The 20,616-nt window shown below is 43.6% G+C and overlaps 1 protein-coding gene across 1 annotated transcript in view; it reads right to left on the reverse strand.

Moving 5' to 3' along the window:
* The window catches only part of LOC120056872 (serine/threonine-protein kinase 10-like), a 52,294-nt gene that overhangs the window by 21,010 nt on the left and 10,668 nt on the right, over positions 1-20,616 (reverse strand). The window contains exons 2-7 of the mRNA XM_039005128.1: positions 16,713-16,877; positions 8,933-8,981; positions 7,102-7,251; positions 5,305-5,377; positions 3,036-3,230; positions 2,481-2,562 (exon numbers count right to left, since the gene is read on the reverse strand). Of these exons, the coding sequence (XP_038861056.1) occupies positions 2,481-2,562; positions 3,036-3,230; positions 5,305-5,377; positions 7,102-7,251; positions 8,933-8,981; positions 16,713-16,877 (714 nt within the window). The remainder of the gene's footprint in view (positions 1-2,480; positions 2,563-3,035; positions 3,231-5,304; positions 5,378-7,101; positions 7,252-8,932; positions 8,982-16,712; positions 16,878-20,616) is intronic.

Genomic DNA, 20,616 nt, shown 5'->3' on the forward strand with positions numbered 1-20,616 from the left:
CATCTGGCCAAGTGCATAAAGTTCCCTCAGCGCTCACAACCTCTGACAAAAGTCCCTCTACTTCTATTCGAGATGAAAATGATGAATCAGACACCTTATCAACAGCAACAGCTCATGTTCCTCCTGGAATCAGAAGTTTTTTTGACAATAGAGGAAAGTAGTCAGAGAAATGCTGACAGGCAATGTGTATTGGAAGAGATTTCTGAATGCTTTTCGCCCAACATGCACTCCTCCAACCAGACATGCTTTATCTACTCATTTGCTTGATGCAGAGTTCAAGTGAAGGTCAAGCAAATCATAGAGAAAGCAGACTATTGCAATCATCTCTGATGGGTGGTTGAATGTTCGTGGGCAAGGAATAATTAACTACATCCTGTCTGATGTTCAGACTCTGCTTGCAGATGTAAGAGAAGAAATCCGTACTGCCCTGCCCACTTTACTGTTGCTCCAAGCAGAGGAAACTGCAGTTCTGAAATACATCAAAAAGCGTGATGACTTCTGCCTGAAGCCCATACACGCCACAGCGTCCATGTTGGACCCCAAGTATGCTGGCAAGAGCATCCTGTCTGGTGCAGAGATCAACAAGGCCTATGGTGTCTATGGCTGGATGAGGGCAAGGTTCTTGGCAGTCTGGCGAAGTACACTTCCAAGCAAGGGCTTTGGGATGGAGATGCAATATGGCAGTCGTGCCAACATATTTCATCAGCCACCTGGTGGAAGGGACTTTGTCGATCTGAGGCTCTTTCCCCTGTTGCCTACATCATCCTCCAAATCCCACCAACATCAGCCACCTCAGAGCGCAACGGGTCCTTGTTTGGGAACACACACCAAAGCACGCAACAGGCTGACCAATACAAGGGTTGAAAAATTGGTGGCCACCCGTGCAAATTTGAGGCTTTTTGAGCCTGACAACGAGCCATCCTAAAAAAGGTTGAAAAGTGACAGTGAAGATGAGGCCTCTGAGTCTGATGTTCAAGAGGTGGACTTTTAGGAGGTCCAGGGAGAAGACATGGAAGCCTGAGAGGATGACAACCAAAGCTTTAGTTTCTAGACTATCATTTTACAGATGAATGTTGAAAACGTTTTTGGCAGCAGACAAGTCAAAGCAGACAAGTCGAACGCTATTGTGACGTTTTCTTGATAACAAACTATAGGCTGTCTCATCGTCATCGGTGATCAGGCCTGCCACCATCGTGTCATCAGCAAATTGAATGATGTTGGAGTCGTGCGCGGCCACGTAGTCGTGGGTGAACAGGGAGTACAGGAGGGGACTATGCACGGACCCCTGAGGGGCCCCCATGGTGAGGGTCAGCGTGGCAGATGGGTTGTTGCCTACACTCACCACCTAAGGGCGACCCGTAAGGAAGTCCAGGATCCAGTTGCAGAGGGAGGAGTTCAGTCCCAGGGTCCTTAGCCTAGTGATGAGCTTGGAGGGCACTATGGTGCTGTGATAACATGCCATAACAGAGAGGGGGAGAGAGGAGAGCTACAGTCACATTGACTTGACTTATGTTTGTCCCCTGACATAATATATAGCACATGGACACCATCCAACTTTTCACTGGAATAATGGATGTAATTAAACTGCCCTCTAATTAGATTTCCAGTCTCTCTATTAATTAGTGATCCACAACACGAAGTAACCCCAAGGCCTCCTCCCCCTGTCACAATGCATGTCAGGGTTCCCCAACTGGCGGTCCGCGGGTGACTTCATTTAGCCCCCCAAGTTGGATGAGCAAAAATGTTTTAGATAGATATGTGATTGTATATAAATGTAAGGAAGGTTTGAAATTATTATGTTTTAGTCAAATATTATATCTGTTCTGGCGGTCAATTTTCAGTTGACAAATTATTTGTAATGATGTTCTGGCCCCCCTGACCATCCACTTGTCCCGCAGCTGAATCTAGTTGATGATCCCTGATCTATGTCATGAGTCACAGATGGTGCGGATGAATGCTGTTCAATGGGCCTTATTGCCATCAATGCCATCTAACCGGGCTAGAAACATAAGTATGATAGCGATCAAAACCTTCCGTGAGGCACTGAACACGACCACTCCCATCTCCCTCTAAACTTCCAGCAGGCTTTGGGCCTCTGTAATTGGCAAAGGGTGGAGAGAATAAGGAGAAATCCCAAAGCGCCATTCGTTGGAAACAGGAATGCAAGTTGCTAGCATTCCCCTCTGCTGTGGAACCCAAACAGGAAGCTGTGGCTCCTGCATTTTAAAATACGCCTTGTCTCTTTCCACGTTCTCTCTTGCCCTCTCTTTCGCACTCTCCATCTACCCAATGCCCTCTGTATGGTACTGCTCATTTGCCTATCGTATCATGTCACCATTCCTCGTGTCTGAAACAGCTGATATTTTGGGAGGTTAAGATGGTGGACCTGTGAAGAGTGAGAAAAAGACAGAGGGGGAACGTCCTCATATATCAGAGAGAGGTATACAACAGTATATAACTTGTGTCTGAGGCTAGCTTACCTCCAAGAGCTGTGCTGCGTCTGGCCGACTCTCTGGATTCTTATCCAACGACTTTTTCAGGAAATCCTTAAACTCCCGTGACCTTAAACACACAGAATGACGGGAACATTAATCAAAGAAGGGAGAAGGACTGATGGGGTGGTGGTGATATTTTCACTAGATAACTTAATGACACAGGCTGAGGCTAGAACGGAACAGATTCAGGAATGCGGTACACAGTTGGCTGCACAGCTCTGCAAGGTGGGTAATCATTACTTTAATCACGGCTATATTTCTTTCGACAAATAAAGCTTTCACTAGCAATGCTCTTCTCATCTGGAGAGAGCTCTCAGCACCTGGGGGAGTGGGGGAATAGACCCGAGCTCTCGCATCTGCTGAGCAATGGAACACACCGCCTCGTAAAAACTGATTAGAAAAGCCACAGCTTTACACAATCATATTGCTGTGTTCACCGGCTTGTGGCGGCTTAGTTTAAAGGACAGATGTAGACCTGTAGACCTCTGGCCCCTCCTATCCGGCCCCTCCTCTCCTCTCTGGCCCCTCCTCTCCTCTCACCACTTGCTGGGTTGCTCCAGGGTAGGGGGCTCAGACTTGGCTATCTTCAGCAGGACCCTCATGGGGTTGAGTTCGTGGTGCGGGGGCTCGATCTGGGCTAGCTCGATCAGGGTGATGCCCAGGGACCAGATGTCAGCCTTGTAGTCATACGGAGCGTCCTTCATGGTCTCACACATCACCACCTCAGGAGCCATCCTAGAATACAACATAGTACAATAGAGGACTTCTAATATGGTGGACAAATTTACTCTGGTGTTTTTTTAGGACAAAAAAAAGAGTGAAGTTAATGTTTAGGATTCATATGATTCATCTGAAACGTCCCTCACGTTTATTGCTGTTGGCTTATTGCAAAAGTTGTAAATACTTGTACACAGTTGTAAATAGTTCACATTCCAAGCTCACGGCCAATATTTGCATGTCAACACACTTTCGATTGAGCTATGTTTACTGACCAAGTGGATAGCAGGCATAATAACGTACTTTATCTGAGCTCGAGAGATAGAGGGATATGCAGTGTTTGCTTACGATCAAAAGTGACACGTTCCATAATCTTAAAGAAATGGTACACTGTTAACTGTTATAGGCCTATTTCTATTTTTCCCTGTTTATCAAGTGATGGAAAAATAATCAACTGACTGGTTTTCTTTTCTTGTCTATAGTATTCTCACCGCAATCTGGTTTCCACTCAGGTTATGGATGTGTCACTGCAACCTTAAAGGTCCTCAATGATGTCACCATTCCCCTTGATTCTAAACAATGTTGTGCTGCCATTTTTATTGACTTGACCAAAGCTTTTAATACGGGAGACCATTCCATTTTTCTGGGCTGGCTAAGGAATATTGGTGTCTCTGAGGGGTCTTTGGCCTGGTTTGTTAACTACCTCTCTCAAAGAGTGCAGTGTATAAAAGTCAAAAAATCTGCTGTCTCAGCCACTGCCTGTCACCAAGGGAGTACCCCAAGGCTCAATCCTAGGCCCCACACTCTTCTCAATTTACATCAACAACATAGCTCAGGCAGTAGGAAGCGCTCTCATCCATTTATATGCAGATGACACAGTCTTATACTCAGCTAGCCCCTCCCCAGATGTTGTGTTAAATGCTCTACAACAAAGCTTTCTAAATGTCCAACAAGCTTTCTCTACCCTTAAACTTATTCTGAACACCTCCAAAACTAAGGTCATGAGGTTTGGTAAGAAGAATGCCCCTCTCCGCACAGGTGTGATTACTACCTCTGAGGGTTTAATAAAGCTTGTGGTTTGTTCACATACAACACCCGTTCACATTCTGTCACATTTTGTTAAAGGTCCCCAAAGCACACACATCCCTGGGTCGCTCGTCTTTTCCGCTTGCTGCAGCTAGCGACTGGAATGAGCTGCAACAAACACTCAGACTGGACAGTTTTATCTCAATCTCTTCATTCAAAGACTCAATCATGGACACTCTTACTGACAGTTGTGGCTGCTTTGTGTGATATATTGTTGTCGCTACCTTCTTGCCCTTGGTGCTGTTGTCTGTACCCAATAATGTTTGTACCATGTTTTGTGCTGCTACCATGTTGTGTTGTCATATGTTGCTGTGTTGTCATATGTTGCTGCCTTGCTATGTTGTCATCTTAGGTCTCTATGTAGTGTTGCGTTGTCCCTCTTGTCGTGATGTGTGTTTTGTCCTATATTTATATTTTATTTTTAATCCCAGCGCGTCACCACAGGAGGCATTTTGCCTTTTGGTAGGCCGTCATTGTAAATAAGAATTTGTTCTTAACTGACTTGCCTAGTTAAATAAAGGTTAAATAAATCAATTTAATGTTTTTAAAATAAGCTTCAAATTCACAGCAGAATACACATGATGAAATCCCATCTGTATCTCATTTATGACGCTATCGAACATTGTGCAACACCTGGGCAGGGTGAGAAGCTATCCCAATCGACATTGGATAACCTGCTCTGGTCAATAGTTAACTTCAACCGAACCATGCTTATTGGCAAACCAGCCAGGCCCAGCTAAATCACAAGGTCCAGAATCAAACTAAGACATAAGAGCTTTTCCAAGGGCCTTGTAAGGCTATGATCAAACCACACTGATTTTTGACATCCAGTCATGCAGTACAACCATAATCCCATTAAAGACATGTGTCCCAAATGGCACCATATTCCCTGCATAGTGCGTTATATTTTGACCAGAGCCCAATAAAAGGTGGCATTTTGGACGCAATCACTGGCAGTGTCGACACCCATTGTCATTCCCCTTTGTTTTCATGTGTATGTACTCACCAGTATGGTGTTCCTATAAAAGAGTCCCTTCTTTGCAGAGTTTTGGTATTTTTCGCTGACACGCCAAAATCCGCTGCAAGCATTGAGACAGAAAGAAAACAGAACAGTTCAAATGTTTTTCAGAATTCCATTTCTTGGTAGAGAGAATGATTGACAGGCCAGTGTTATAACCTCATTTCTTCTTTCGGGGGAGGAATGTGTTTCTACACCGTAAAATTGCCATGATATCAGAGACAAGACGCAAAGCTGACTGATTAAATTTACAGCACAGGGTATAACATCCAAAACGACCTTTCCATTTCCCCAAACATGATCCAGCACTTACAGAGATGTTATTTCTGCTTTAGCAACACGAGTCTTTCTCAGGATATTACCAGAGACCGCCTGGGATGAGACCAGGGCAATGTTTGCAAAGGTCTACAGTTCAGATTGTAGTCTTTTATACTGCTACTACCACCTTTACTTACAAAGCAAGGCAATTAAAAACTAAATTCTTATTAACAATGACGGCCTAGGCTACCTGGGGCGGCAGGTAGCATAGTGGTTAGAGCGTTGGGCCAGTAAAACGAAAGGTTGCTAGATCGACTCCCCGAGCTGATAAGGTAAAAATCTGTCGTTCTGCCCCCGAAGAAGGCAGTTAACCCACTGTTCCTAGACCATCATTGTAAATAAGAATGTTCTTAACTGACTTGCCTAGTTAAACAATGGTTAAATACATTTTTTTGTCATATTTGACCTTTTAACTGTTCCTTAAAATCATGAACTGAGACTTCAGACTTCCCTTTGGTAAGTATAGTGTCTGATGTCTGTTAGGCCTTGAGGAATTCTTTAGGAGCCAATGCCTTTTCAGTGATGGTTGATTTGATTTGAGAATGGGACAACCCTATGAACTAGGATGAAAATACTCCACTTCCCCCAGACAGCAAGAGTATCTGTTGTCTGTTCCTGAGGAGCAGATCCAAATTCTACATCTATGGAGCAAAATGACAGGACAACTGAACTGTACTGTACACGTCGGTCTTATTTGGTTAACTTTCCGTTAGAGACTCTCCCAGTCATTAAAACAAAGCTTCGGCGTCTGTCCTAGTGAAACACTGAAGAGGGCCTTGTAACATGACAAATCAGTCAGACTGTCTGAAGTTCAGACAGGGGTTGGAAGTCACTGACAGCGGGAGTTCCCAGGGGGTCCTTAAGTTCACGGGAGTTATCAGGCAGCCCTTTCGAGTACAGTACAGCTCTCTTCCCTGCTCCTCCCTTTCTCTCAGTCTGACATTTATAAAGCTATTATAGGCTCCACAAAGCAGCCGTATTGTTTGGCACGTGGTGATTCAACAAAAATCTGATAGACCTTTTGGACCCAAATCCTCAGCACACAGAACTTCAGGGATACTGAAACTCAACAGAATACTAGCTATAAATCACATTGAGGAAGAATTTATCAGAATGACGCTTTCCCACACATCTCACATCTGATTCTTCCGAGATGCCTCAGGGAAGGACTTTTTCTAACTGGGTCGATTTATGTGAACATTCCCATCACGCTCTGCTGTCCAACAAGATAACAGCCACTTTTTCCAAAGACAACCGTGACCAATATACAATGTCCAATGAGAAGTCTTTGTTGCTTACTGGAGAATTAGTCCAAATAGTTTAAGACTGTGGATAACAGAGGAAGATTAAGGGGGATGGTTAGACCCAATAAGCAGAACACTGGTTCTAGCATTCTAGAGGTCTCCGTGTTCTAGAAGAATACATTCTATGGGTAAAACACTGTGGAGGGAGAATATAGAGACTCACCTAGCTTGATGTCTCCCTCCAGTGTAAGAAGGATGTTCCCGGCCTTCAAGTCTCTGTGGATGATCTTGATGCTGTGCAGGTAGACCAGGGCCTCCAGCATCTGTTTACAGATTACCTGGATCTGGGGCTCTATCAGGCCCCGGTCCAGCTCTGCAGACCAGAAAGAGGCAAGGACACCGGTTAGGGTAACGGACATCACTTTACACATCAACAACAAAAGTTTTACTTTAAATCCCCTCAAGAGAAAAATGGTACAACCCATTTTTACTGGTAACAAGTCAGAACTCCCCCGAAGGCAAGGTGGTTTATTGGGTCACCTGAGTATTTCCTCTGCAGCAGATCGGGCTTCTGCCAGAACAAGATGTAAGTAGTCTTAAGAGGCCACTGCCCCCTGAGAGCCGAGAGAGTGTAAATTGACTTTGAGAAAACATTCACATGCTAAAGCAGGCTCTCTCGATTCTTTCTGTGTTTGGTTAGCTGTATTTGGGACCATCGACTGCTGTAGGAGAAGCAGGAGGGCAATTCCACAGTACAGTAGAGCAGAGTTCAGTAGAGTTCAGTAAAGTAGAGTATAGTTCAGTACAGTAAATTGTGTATTCAGATCTATTGAACAGTACATAATTAGACTCTTTACTGTGCCATCTAAACTTGTGAACCCAACTGTTTTTTTGTGAATACTATGATTTCCCCATTGCAGCCAATTCAATTGCAGAAATTGCATTACTGATTTTTCTGAAATTCCATTACCGATTTGGTAACGATTAACTGTTGATGTATTTCTAATAACTCAAGACGTTTTCTGGTAGTTGATGTTTTCTAAGACCCCTTTTCCAACAGTTTGACCAGAAATCAAACCCTTTGTTTATTCCAGATTTTTAGGATGGAAAATGGTTGAAAATGTATATATGCCTTAATTTTTCAAAAATATAGACTCTTCGATTTAATTTGACACCCAATTCAACATGCTTATATGAACTTAACGTGTCGGTGCTCATCGGTCCTTTTACATGGAAACTACCAGGGGTCTCCTCTCCATCTGCGCTTAGTGTTTTGCAACAATAGCAGATCCATTACAGCGTGACGTCACTTGGCCTCGTTCGCCAATTATTTCATAATAAAGCAATATTCTTAAGAGCAACAATGCCTTGGCAGTTGCAGCTATGGCCTGAGGTATAGAATCTGAAACATCAAATGGGAGAGGCGGGAAGCTTATGAAAGCAATGTTCTAAGGGAGAGAGCACAGAGCACATACCCATGTAGCATCACGCTGTCTACAGTACTGTGGGGTCCAGAATTATTGACACCCTTGATAAAGATGAGCAAAAAAATACTGCATACTGACCTATATTGTATGCATTTTTTGGGAGAAAAAGTATATTATTTTATACTAATACAATTTCTCAGATAAAGTAATAAAAATCTCTAAAATATATGGGAGAAAAATAATTGGATCCCCTGTTTTAAATACTTCAGCACCCTCTTGCATTGCGAGGATAATGACACTGAGCCTTTTTCTAAAATGTGTTATGAGATTGGAGAACACAATGGGAGGGATCTTAGAAAATTCCTCCACACAGAATCTTTCTGGATCCTTGATATCTTTTGTCTGCGCTTATGGACTGCCCTCGTCAACTCAACGTTGGCCTGTCGAAAGAACAATGCATGTGCAGAAAATACCTAATCTCTACTACAAAATATGGTGGTGGATCTTTCATGTTATGGGGCTGTTTTGCTTCCAATTTAGCATACAACATAGCTCAGAATTGTAATTATTTTTTGCTCATCTTTATCAAGGGATCCAATAATTCCGGACCCCACTATGTCTCCGTACCTAACATAGTTGCGTCAACGGCTCCTCCGGGGCAGAACTCAATCATGATCTGTGGGGATGAAGAGGAAAACCGTCAGTAATGTGATTTACAGTCTGATCAGGAAATAAACTGAATACAAATGTATCAGGAAATACAAACTGAATATAAATAGAATACAATTGTATCAGGAAATACAAACTAAATACAAACTTCCTAAGAGGGAATAGGGATTCCATGGAAAGTCACATTCGAGAGAACAATCAACATGACGCATTTCAAAGTCACAGGCAGATGTTAGTAGCTATTGTTTGACTTTTACTGTGATCACTTCAGACGCTTCCCAGAGAAAAGGACGAGGGGTAAAGAAAGAGAGAAGATGGATTAAATGGAGGGGGGCTGAGAGGAGACGAGAGGGAAGGTCCAGAGAAGTGACAGGTAGTAGCCTAGCTGCCTTCAATCTTACTGAGATACACTGGTCTCTCTGCTGTATCGCCCTGAGAGAATGTCTGAAATCTAGAGAAGAGAGCGAGACAGGAGTCGTAGGCAGTAAGGCCTCTTGGAACTCCGATAACCTATACAATAAAAGACAGCACGTCAGCAGCAGACGCCTGACGCTGCCCAGTCACCAGGAGATTAACCAACAGCTCCCTTTCTAGTCGTACACTCCTGTCTCTGACATCTGTGTTGAAAGCCCTCTCAATCATGCCTTGTGTCGCTATAGGCGATACTCACCGTGGCCGTACAGAACAGCACTACAGTCAGTGTGTGTTTAGCGATGGATGCGATAACAGACTGTCACTGTAACATAAACCAAATACCATCCCTGCCAAGACGAAACAGCAAGAGCTGAGGAAAGGCAGAAACAGAATAGAAAAAAAGCCCACTGACAACAATCCCGTGCATCTGCACTGTCAAAGGCTACTTATGAATGTGTCATGCAAGTCAACAGGGGGCCGAGCACAATAAAGCCAGAGTAGAAAGGTGTTTTGATCATATTCCACATGACTCGAGGGTTGGTGGGGTACAGTAACTTTAACATACCGGCGTTGTTTAAGGGATTCTGAGAGCACCTCAAATTTTCAAAGAGGTGTGTTCGCACGCACGTGCATGTTTCTTTATCCAAGGCACTCAGATGGTTTGTCACTGTTCATCAACAGCATACATATCTCAGTGTTACATAATCCCCTGACGATTGAGTAACACAGACTAGGTCTTGTGTTGCCATAGCAAAAAAGGCCCTCTCCAACCCATTAATTCACCTCTGTGCTATAACACCATTGTCAAAGCAACAAAACTAATGGAGGACTTACAGGTAGTCACTGTACATAAGTGGACACACACACACGACTCCATCCCCAGCCGAGGGTGGTGCCCATGTTCCGGTCAGTCTTGGCTAGCCTCCACAGTAAAACAAGGGCGTCTTATGAGGCATAAGGTGATTTTAAAAAGTGGTGTTTGAGGCCTTGTATTAACATTGGATCCACTGGAGTTTGAGGTCAATTTGTGGTTTTTCCTAAATCCCTATTTATCCTCTCATCAACAAATACTTTAGATGTGGATGACAAGCTAGGTAAATAGACTTAAGAGGAAGGCATACCTGGTACAAACTTAACATTGGCTGTGTCCACTGAATGCCATTCAAATGACTTCATGATAAACACCTACTGTAAAATGCTTTATCAGCTTGTGGTCTTATGTATAGACAACAGGAAGTTTTTAGTGGAATCTAATGATAATTGTATCTATCGCTGCTACTGTAGGTAAATTACAGCAGTTTTCTCCCTTTGAGGGAATGTTGGCATGGTTTCCAGATGACAAGAGCAATTTTGCACTGGGGAAAGATGTGATCCAACTGGTCAGACCGCATACAAACTACAGCCTGTATGTTCCTCTTGGAGAGAACTATCTTAATAATTGATGACTGTTAAAAGATGCCGTTTCACTGGCTAAGCACTCTGAATTTATGCCACTGACTGCTCAGTCGGGCAAGTTAAGTTGAGCTGATGCTGGTGCAGACTTGCAACCACTGTGTGAGATACACAAGTAAACTGGCTTAGGTAGCACTTTGGCGACATTGACGTGGTATTTAAGTTCATTCAACTGTGTACCGACACTGATTTGCAACATCATCTTCTAAGAAATCTCCCGGACATCTTTTCTCCATCATGAACAGAATCAGCATTATGCATAGTGACACTTTGGGAATTGAGTAACGTTCCAGTGATAGACAGGTACAGTTCTAAAATTGGTTTAGGACCCATTTAACAGGTTCGAAAGTTTGTCACCCTTGGAGAACATAATTCAGAGAAAATACATATCACATTCTATAAGATTCGATCTTGGGTCCGGTACTGTTCAGTTTGTTTGTTTGTATATACACATACATACACACTACCGTTCAAAAGTTTGGGGTCACTTAGAAATGTCCTTACAATTGAAAGAAAAGCAAATTTTTTTGTCCATTAAAACAACATCAAATTGATTAGAAATACAGTGTAGACATTGTTAATGTTGTAAATGACTATTGTAGCTGGAAACGGCAGATATTTTTATGGAATATCTACATAGGCGTACAGAGGCCCATTATCAGCAACCATCACTCCTGTGTTCCAATGGCACGTTGTGTTAGCTAATCCAAGTTTATCATTTTAAAAGGCTAATTATAAATTCGAAAACCCTTTTTCAATTATGTTAGCACAGCTGAAAACAGTTGTCCTGATTAAAGAAGCAATAAAACTGGCCTTCTTTAGATTATTTGACTATCTGGAGCATCAGCATTTGTGGGTTCGATTACAGGCTCAAAATGTCCAAATACAAATGAACATTCTTCTGAAACTCGTCAGTCTATTCTTGTTATGAGAAATGAAGACTATTCCATGCAAGAAATTGCCAAGAAACTGAAGATCTCGTACAACGCTGTGTTCTACTCCCTTCACAGAACAGCGCAAACTGGCTCTAACCAGAATAGAAAGAGCAGTGGGAGGCCCCGGTGCACAACTGAGCAAGTACATTAGAGTGTGTAGTTTGAGAAACAGACGACTCACAAGTCCTCAACTGGCAGCTTCATTAAATAGTACCCAGTTGCAAAGAAAAAGCCATATCTCAGACTGGCTAATAAAAAGAAAAGATTAAGATGGGCAAAAAGAACACAGAAGAACTCAGACATTTCCTTCAACAGTGAAGAGGCGACTCCAAGTGACCCCAAACTTGAATGGTAGTAATATTATATATATATATATATATAGTTGAAGTCGGAAGTTTACATACACCTTAGCCAAATACATTTAAACTCAGTTTCTCACAATTCCTGACATTTAATCCTAGTAAAAATTCCCTGTCTTAGGTCAGTTAGGAGCACCACTATTTGAAGAATGTGAAATGTCCAAATAATAGTAGAGAGAATGATTTATTTCAGCTTTAATTTCATTCATCACATTCCCAGTGGGTCAGAAGTTTACATACACTCAATTAGTATTTGGTAGCATTGCCTTTAAATTGTTTATCTTGGGTCAAACGTTTCGGGTAGCCTTCCACAAGCTTCCCACAATAAGTTGGGTGAATTTTAGCCCATTCCTCCTGACAGAGCTGGTGAAACTGAGTCAGGTTTGTAGGCCTACTTGCTCGCACACGCTTTTTCAGTTCTGCCCACACATTTTCTATAGGATTGAGGTCAGGTCTTTGTGAGGGCCACTCCAATACCTTGACTTTGTTGTCCTTAAGCAATTTTGCAAGTATGCTTGGGGTCATTGTCCATTTGGAAGACACATTTGCGACCAAGCTTTAACTTCCTGACTGATGTCTTGAGATGTTGCTTCAATATATCCACAATTTTATTTCCTCATGATGCCATCTATTTTGGGAAGTGCACCAGTCCCTCCTGCAACAAAGCACACCCACAACATGATGCTGCCACCTGCGTGCTTCACGGTTGGGATGGTGTTCTTCGGCTTGCAAGCCTCTCCCTTTTTCCTGCAAACATAACGATGGTCATTATGGCCAAACAGTTCTATTTTTGTTTCATCAGACCAGAGGACATTTCTCCAAAAAGTACGATCTTTGTCCCCATGTGAAGTTGCAAACCATAGTCTGGCCTTTTTTACCATCTGGCTTTTTTATGGCGGTTTTGGAGCAGTGGCTTCTTCCTTACTGAGCAGCCTTTCAGGTTTTGTTGATATAGGACTCGTTTTACTATGGATATAGATCATTTTTTACCCGTTTCCTCCAGCATCTTCACAAGGTCCTTTGCTGTTGTTCTGGGATTGATTTGCACTTTTCGCACCAAAGTACGTTCATCTCTAGGAGACAGAACGTGTGGTTCCATGGTGTTTATACTTGCGTACTATTGTTTGTACAGATGAACGTGGTACCTTCAGACGTTTTGAAAATTGCTCCCAAGGATGAACCAGACTTGTGGAGGTCTACAATTTTTGACTGAGGTCTTGGCTGATTTCTTTTTGATTTTCCCATGATGTCAAGCAAAGAGGCACTGAGTTTGAAGGTAGGCCTTGAAATGCATCCACAGGTACACCTCCAACTGACTCAAATTATGTCTGACTCAAATTATTCTTTAGCTATTTTATCTTATGTTTGTTGTGTAGTAAATATTTCAGCTTTTATTTAATAGTTTTTTATTTTTTCCTGTTAAGCACATTGTATTGCATGTCTGAAATGTGCTGTATAAATAAGGCTTGATTTGATGGTACATTACAGTATGTCCTCAGGATGGATTCAGAATGAAGAACAGTAATAGACAGACAACACGTTGCTCTACGTGATGTACTGTAGCTCCACTGAGATGGTGGGTAGAAGGGAGTGAGATAGTGAACAAAAGAGGATGAGGGCATATTTACTGTAAACGGAGTGGCGCTGTGCTGGGGGGATAAAAACAAGAATCCTACACATCATTCACCTCCTGTTTAATAGTTCCTCTCCCAGTCTCCATCTCTACCTCTGCTTGGTATCAACTGAACACAGCAGCATTTCTTTAGACAGAGCCCTCTCTTCGTCAAGAGGCAGCCTCAAGGAGATAGACTTATTCACAAGGAATAAATTATACATACTAATTACACTCTGTCTCACAGTGTGCAGTAGGGTTTTGTGTTGGCCCTAGGAGTGGCAGTAGACTACACTGACTGCACACTAAGAGACACACCATCCATCTGTTAACACCTACTAATAGAGTTCTAGAATTTATTATTGGTTGATCTCCAGATGGAAACATTCATGGCTGCAGTCCCTCTCAACTAATATTGAAAAACGTAACTGGTCCTGTAAGACAGGGTCTGTTTGATAGATCAGAAGTTGGCTAGTTAGTCAAGATGGAGTGATTCCAGAAGTGAGCTTATAAAATGTGTGTCTGCTGTCTACGCCTCTGTGTGTGTGTGTGTGTGTGTGTGTGTGTGTGTGTGTGTGTGTGTCTACTGTCCATGATCATGTCTGTGTGTGTGTGTGTGTGTGTGTGTGTGTGTGTGTGTGTGTGTGTGTGTGTGTGTGTGTGTGTACGTCTGTGTGTGTTAATGTCAGCAGTCAATTAGCTACCCTACGGTAAAGGCCCCCTGTTTCTCACGCTGTGGCTGGAAAACAGATTGTTCCTAAATGAGAACAAACAGCCTTCTCTCTCTCCCCAGAGCAGAGTAGGTGGGCAGCGGAATGTGCTCTCCGGCTGAAAGGGGGGTTTCTGAGGCCCGCAGCCCAACTGCCGGTTCCGTCTGCAGCGTCTCTTCAGCAGAGACACCGCACCCAGCCTAGGCAGACTGGCATCCTCCAGGGATCACACATTTTTAGTCATCCCCTTGGCACTGGCCCTTGGCCAGGGAGAGGCAATACTCTCGCTTTGTGGTGCCAGTGTTAGTGTGGAGGTGTTATGGTCAGACGACTCATCCCCACCCAGAAACATATTGGGTTGTTCTGACACTGGAGAGAGAGAGAGGCCAAACTATAACCTGATTCTTTCTGATGATATCCAAGTATGACATAGTTCTATTGTGTCATCTAAACTGCCGATCTTAATAGACCCATTAGCATAAATAAATAGTGGGAAGTGGTGTATAAGTGAGCACTGCATCTGGCTACTTACTCTGGAGGGAGGAAATAACCTGGGCCTCTTGAATAAGATCACATTGATGTCGAACTATATTGCCCATGTACACTCAATGATAGGCTGCACCATTTTAAATGTAGAATAGTTGAGAACGAGATCAGAGAGAATACTGAAACCCCACCAAGGACACACACAGACAGGAAATGTGTGGTTGGAAAGCTGTACGTGTATTTGCACACTGCCCTTTATCAAAACACAATGAGCTGACACAGTCTCGATGCAGAGGCCTTGTAGAAAGGAGAATGTACCTTTCGCACTGTGGAATTTCAGCTATGCCCTAGCAGGGGTGCAACAAGCCTCTGGGTTTTGAACAGCTGGGGAAGGGGAGCAATAGACCTGCTGCCATGTACAAGGTGCCCCAACACTGCACTAAAGCCGTATGATGTCATACCCCACTCCTCTGTCTGTTAACCTTCTACTCTGAACCCTATGAGAGATGGAATCATTTTGTGTACACAGCCATTTAAAATCGGTATGAGGTTGGAATGAAATGTAGAACATTCTTGGCATCTACTTGGTCTGTAAGAACCACACTTAAAGCTGCACTATGCAGACACTGCTCCGACTATTTCCTGGGTGCTAAAATTGAACTAGTTTGTTTAATTTCAGTTTAAACTGCTGTGAAATATCACCCAAAAAGCTACATAATGCAGCTTTAAGATAATCTACACTTCCGCCTCTATGACCATTTCAACTCAGCAGTCTTACATCACTTTGGCTTTTAGCTGTCGAGTTTATACTGCACTTACATCCAGGTCATGGTTTCAAAGGTCACATTCGGTCATGCAATGATAGTCACAAAAATACTATAGTCAGATAAATAATGAATCATAAATGTCAGAATCCAACCCAATGTGTATCACAGTTCAGAGTAACATAACATTTTGCTGCAGTATGAACAGTGTGCAACAGAATAGCATCATAAAGTGTTGCTGCAGTATGAACAGTGTGTATCAGAATAACATCATAAAGTGTTGCTGCAGTATGAACAGTGTGTATCAGAATAACATCATAAAGTGTTGCTGCAGTATGAACAGTGTGTATCAGAATAACATCATAAAGTGTTGCTGCAGTATGAACAGTGTGTATCAGAATAACATCATAAAGTGTTGCTGCAGTATGAACAGTGTGTAGCAGAATAGCATCATAAAGTGTTGCTGCAGTATGAACAGTGTGTATCAGAATAACATCATAAAGTGTTGCTGCAGTATGAACAGTGTGTATCAGAATAGCATCATAAAGTGTTGCTGCACTATGAACAGTGTGCTAGATTATTTGTTTTAACAATAACTTGTTGGCTTGTGACCATTTTCCTTTTTTTGCTACATTTTGTAATTACTAGGATACTTGATGTCCGGGACCAGCACGCTTCATAAGGTCACTAGTGTTTGTCTTGGAAGACACGGGCAGACTACAAAGTACATGCAAAACTGCAGTGTATTCAATAATGAGAGAGAGAGAAAAAAAGGTAGCATAGAGGGAGGAAGTGAACAATCTAGCTAGAGCCTCATAGAATCTATAAAGGTTCACCATCAGGTTAGGTCAGAACCTATTCTGTAATAGAGGGCTCTGGAATGGATCAGACCATTGATTTGGCTAACAGTTTTGGGAGTTCCAGTACAAACTCCACCGGGTCCAGTTCCGGCTCACCGTCGGCACAGTGGCTCATGGGTGGCCCACTGGCGGCCCGGAGGTCTTACCCAGAGCTTGGCGTCGTGGTAGAAGGCATCTAGCAGCTTGATAATGTAGTGGTGGTCACACTTGGCCAGGATGTCTATCTCCACCATGTAGTCCTCCAGCTCCTCTTCAGTCTTTGTCTCAATCACCTTGGCCGCAGCCAGCTCTCCAGTCTCCTTGTTTTTGGCCTAGAAGATAAAGGAGTCAACATGTCAATATTTACACCATCTTGTCCTCATTTAGTGTTCATGAGATGAAGGATATCGAGCCATTTATACATTCATTTAAAAAGCCTTCACGTTGACTTTCCATATATATTAATTTTGCTTTGCGATTCTATCCTAACAGGCGTTATTATCTATTGGGTGACTGGTAAATGTGAAAAGGTCAGCACACAGGAAGTAGGCTACAGGCATAATTTCTGCACAAGGGGGCTATTTAAATAGGCTACACGAGGACAGTGAATTTTATCAGAGGGTATATTGAGTAATACTAAGAAAAATCATAGGTGGGGCCCGGCCATGGTTAACTAGTAGGGGCGTTAGGAAGGAAATTGAACTTGCGAAAACCACCCCGTTTCGAAATGAACTTCCGTGTTTTTCTCATGTGACTACAATTGAAAAGGTAGTGAAGACATCACGAGTCTCATATATTGCGAAATAAGCAAACGGACTTCATGGAGTTAAAGTTACTAGTCTTAGTGAGTTAACATATGTCACATATTAAATACTGGAAACTAAATTTGACAATATAGGTTGGACTTCAAGAACCATATCTGGGCCACCGCCCACCAAATTAATTCCTCTGTGTGTGTGTGTGTGTGTGTGTGTGTGTGTGTGTGTGTGTGTGTGTGTGAAATAAAACGTAATCAAAACCCTAGCAGAGACAAAAAACACTGACAAACACAAGAGTCTAATAAAAGTTTTACTTAATGGCTTAAAAAGCACAACAGGAAAGGAACCTGCACACCCTGTAAGAGCTAAGGAGAAGGAGGAACCACTGTAGCCATGCAGTCAGCCAGCCCATCCATCCACATTGACATGGCACTACAAATGAGTTAGAAACACTGTCCCCAACTGCATGATAAACCAGCATCAGGAGGGGTGAGTAAGTGGTGACCACATGACAACAGACAGGAAGTACAGGTCTCTGTCAGAGGTTATAGTTCTGAGAATGAATACATCTAGGTTAAACAAGTTGTGCTCTGGGAAAGGTGTGTGATCTCTACATAATAGTGTGTGTGTGTGTGTGTGTGTGTGTGTGTGTGTGTGTGTGTGTGTGTGTGTGTGTGTGTGTGTGTGTGTATGAGAGCAGAGAGAGCAAAGACTGTGCGATACAGAGAGAGAAAGCAACAAAAAATGTAAAGAGAAAGGATGTTGTGAGTTAACAATGGGAGAAAAAGAAGTAAAAGTCAAAGGAGAGAGAGACGTATCTGTCTTTATCTATAGTATAGGCAGATAGATATACACTGAGTATACCAAACATTAGGAACACCTTTCTAATATTGAGTTGCAACTCCTTTGGCCTCAGAAGAACCTCAATTAGTCAGGCATGAACTCTACAAGATGTCAAACAGGGATGATGGCCCATGTTGACTCCAATGCTTCCCACAGTTGTGTCAAGTTGGTTGGATGTCCTTTGGGTGGTGGACCATTCTTGATACACACGAGAAACTGTTGAGCATGAAAAATCCAGCAGCGTTCCAGTTCTTGACACAAATCGGTGCGCCTGGCACCTACTACCATACCCCGTTCAAAGGCACTTAAATATTTAGTCTTGCCCATTCACCTTCTGAATGGCACACATATACAATCCATGTCTCAATTGTCTCAAGGCTTAAAAATCCTTCTTTAACCCGTCTCCTCCCCTTCATCTACACTGATAGTTTTGCGCAAGTGAGTGAGTGAGTGAGTGAGTCAGTGAGTGAGTGAGTGAGTGAGGCTAGCTCAAGCTACTCCCAATGACCTGGATGCGAGGCTGCAGACTAAACAGCCTGGTGGGGTCCAGTGCCTGAGGGGTCTGTGGGAAAACATCTGGGTAAACAGTGTAGTCACGCACACGCCTGGAGACACTGGCCTACCATAATTACAACCCTGAGAGTTCCCGAAGATGGAATAACTCCAGGGCCTTCTTTAAAATGAGGACTTTTCCTGGTGAGGTCACATGGTTAGGAAACCTAACCTTTGCACACAGTGTGTGACTGGAGAGACATGATAATGTATCTGACAATGCGTCGCAGAGCATTTGTATTTCATCACCACATCCAGGAAACGGCTCTGCTCCCACCACGGAAACCCCCATCTCAGAGTCAACAGGGGGCCCCGTTAGGTCACAATTCCCGCTTAACGAGTCTGCATAACCAAGCTCGCTAACCCCGCACTCTCGCTTTCCATCCCTCTCTCCATACTTTTATCTCTCTCTTTATCACATTCTGAGGCTTGGAGAAAGGTGCACGCTGTCACATTCTGAGGCTTGGAGAAAGGTGCACGCTGTCACATTCTGAGGCTTGGAGAAAGGTGCACGCTGTCACATTCTGAGGCTTGGAGAAAGGTGCACGCTGTCACATTCTGAGGCTTGGAGAAAGGTGCACGCTGTCACATTCTGAGGCTTGGAGAAAGGTGCACGCTGTCACATTCTGAGGCTTGGAGAAAGGTGCACGCTGTCACATTCTGAGGCTTGGAGAAAGGTGCACGCTGTCACATTCTGAGGCTTGGAGAAAGGTGCACGCTGTCACATTCTGAGGCTTGGAGAAAGGTGCACGCTGTCACATTCTGAGGCTTGGAGAAAGGTGCACGCTGTCACATTCTGAGGCTTGGAGAAAGGTGCACGCTGCTCGTGCCTGATGGAGTCATTACCTCTTCTCTGCTCGCGTCTACTCGGCCTTGTAAAAGGCCAATCCCCCACCCTGCTCTGCAGCTCATTGGGAACACGACCCAGGAATGTGCTTCTGGGCTTCAGTTGAGTTGGGGGGGTGGAGAGAGGGAGAGAGAGAGATAGACTAACAGATGGGAAGATGCTCTGTCTGTCTGTCTGTCTATGGGGGAGGGAAGGGGCTGTACTGTACACAGAGGAAATGACACTGAAATGCCTCATTGTGCCTCACAAGGGAGCACTGACTTCCTGGAAGGCATAAACGGCTCTGCAGTCTCTCCACTGGAGGAGAAGGAATAGTGGTGCTGGGTGAGCATAGAGCTGTATACTCACACTAACCTAATTGTACTAACAGACAGAAAAACTGGCTCACAACACCACCTCTTCCTCATCTCCATTATCACAGCAGAGAACAACAAAGCAGTGCTCTCTCTAACCCAATCATCCCACTGAGGAACAACAAAGCAGTGCTCTCTCTAACCCAATCATCCCACTGAGGACCAACAAAGCAGTGCTCTCTCTAACCCAATCATCCCACTGAGGACCAACAAAGCAGTGCTCTCTCTAACCCAATCATCCCACTGAGGAACAACAAAGCAGTGCTCTCTCTAACCCAATTATCCCAATGAGGAACAACAAAGCAGTGCTCTCTCTAACCCAATCATCCCACTGAGGAACAACAAAGCAGTGCTCTCTCTAACCCAATCATCCCACTGAGGAACAACAAAGCAGTGCTCTCTCTAACCCGATCATCCCACTGAGGAACAACAAAGCAGTGCTCTCTCTAACCCAATCATCCCAATGAGGAACAACAAAGCAGTGCTCTCTCTAGCCCAATCACCCCACTGAGGAACAACAAAGCAGTGCTCTCTCTAACCCAATCATCCCACTGAGGAACAACAAAGCAGTGCTCTCTCTAACCCAATCATCCCACTGAGGAACAACAAAGCAGTGCTCTCTCTAACCCAATCATCCCACTGAGGAACAACAAAGCAGTGCTCTCTCTAACCCAATCATCCCACTGAGGAACAACAAAGCAGTGCTCTCTCTAACCCA

Source organism: Salvelinus namaycush, chromosome 12 (genome assembly GCF_016432855.1).
Source record: "Salvelinus namaycush isolate Seneca chromosome 12, SaNama_1.0, whole genome shotgun sequence".
Taxonomy (NCBI): domain Eukaryota; kingdom Metazoa; phylum Chordata; class Actinopteri; order Salmoniformes; family Salmonidae; genus Salvelinus; species Salvelinus namaycush.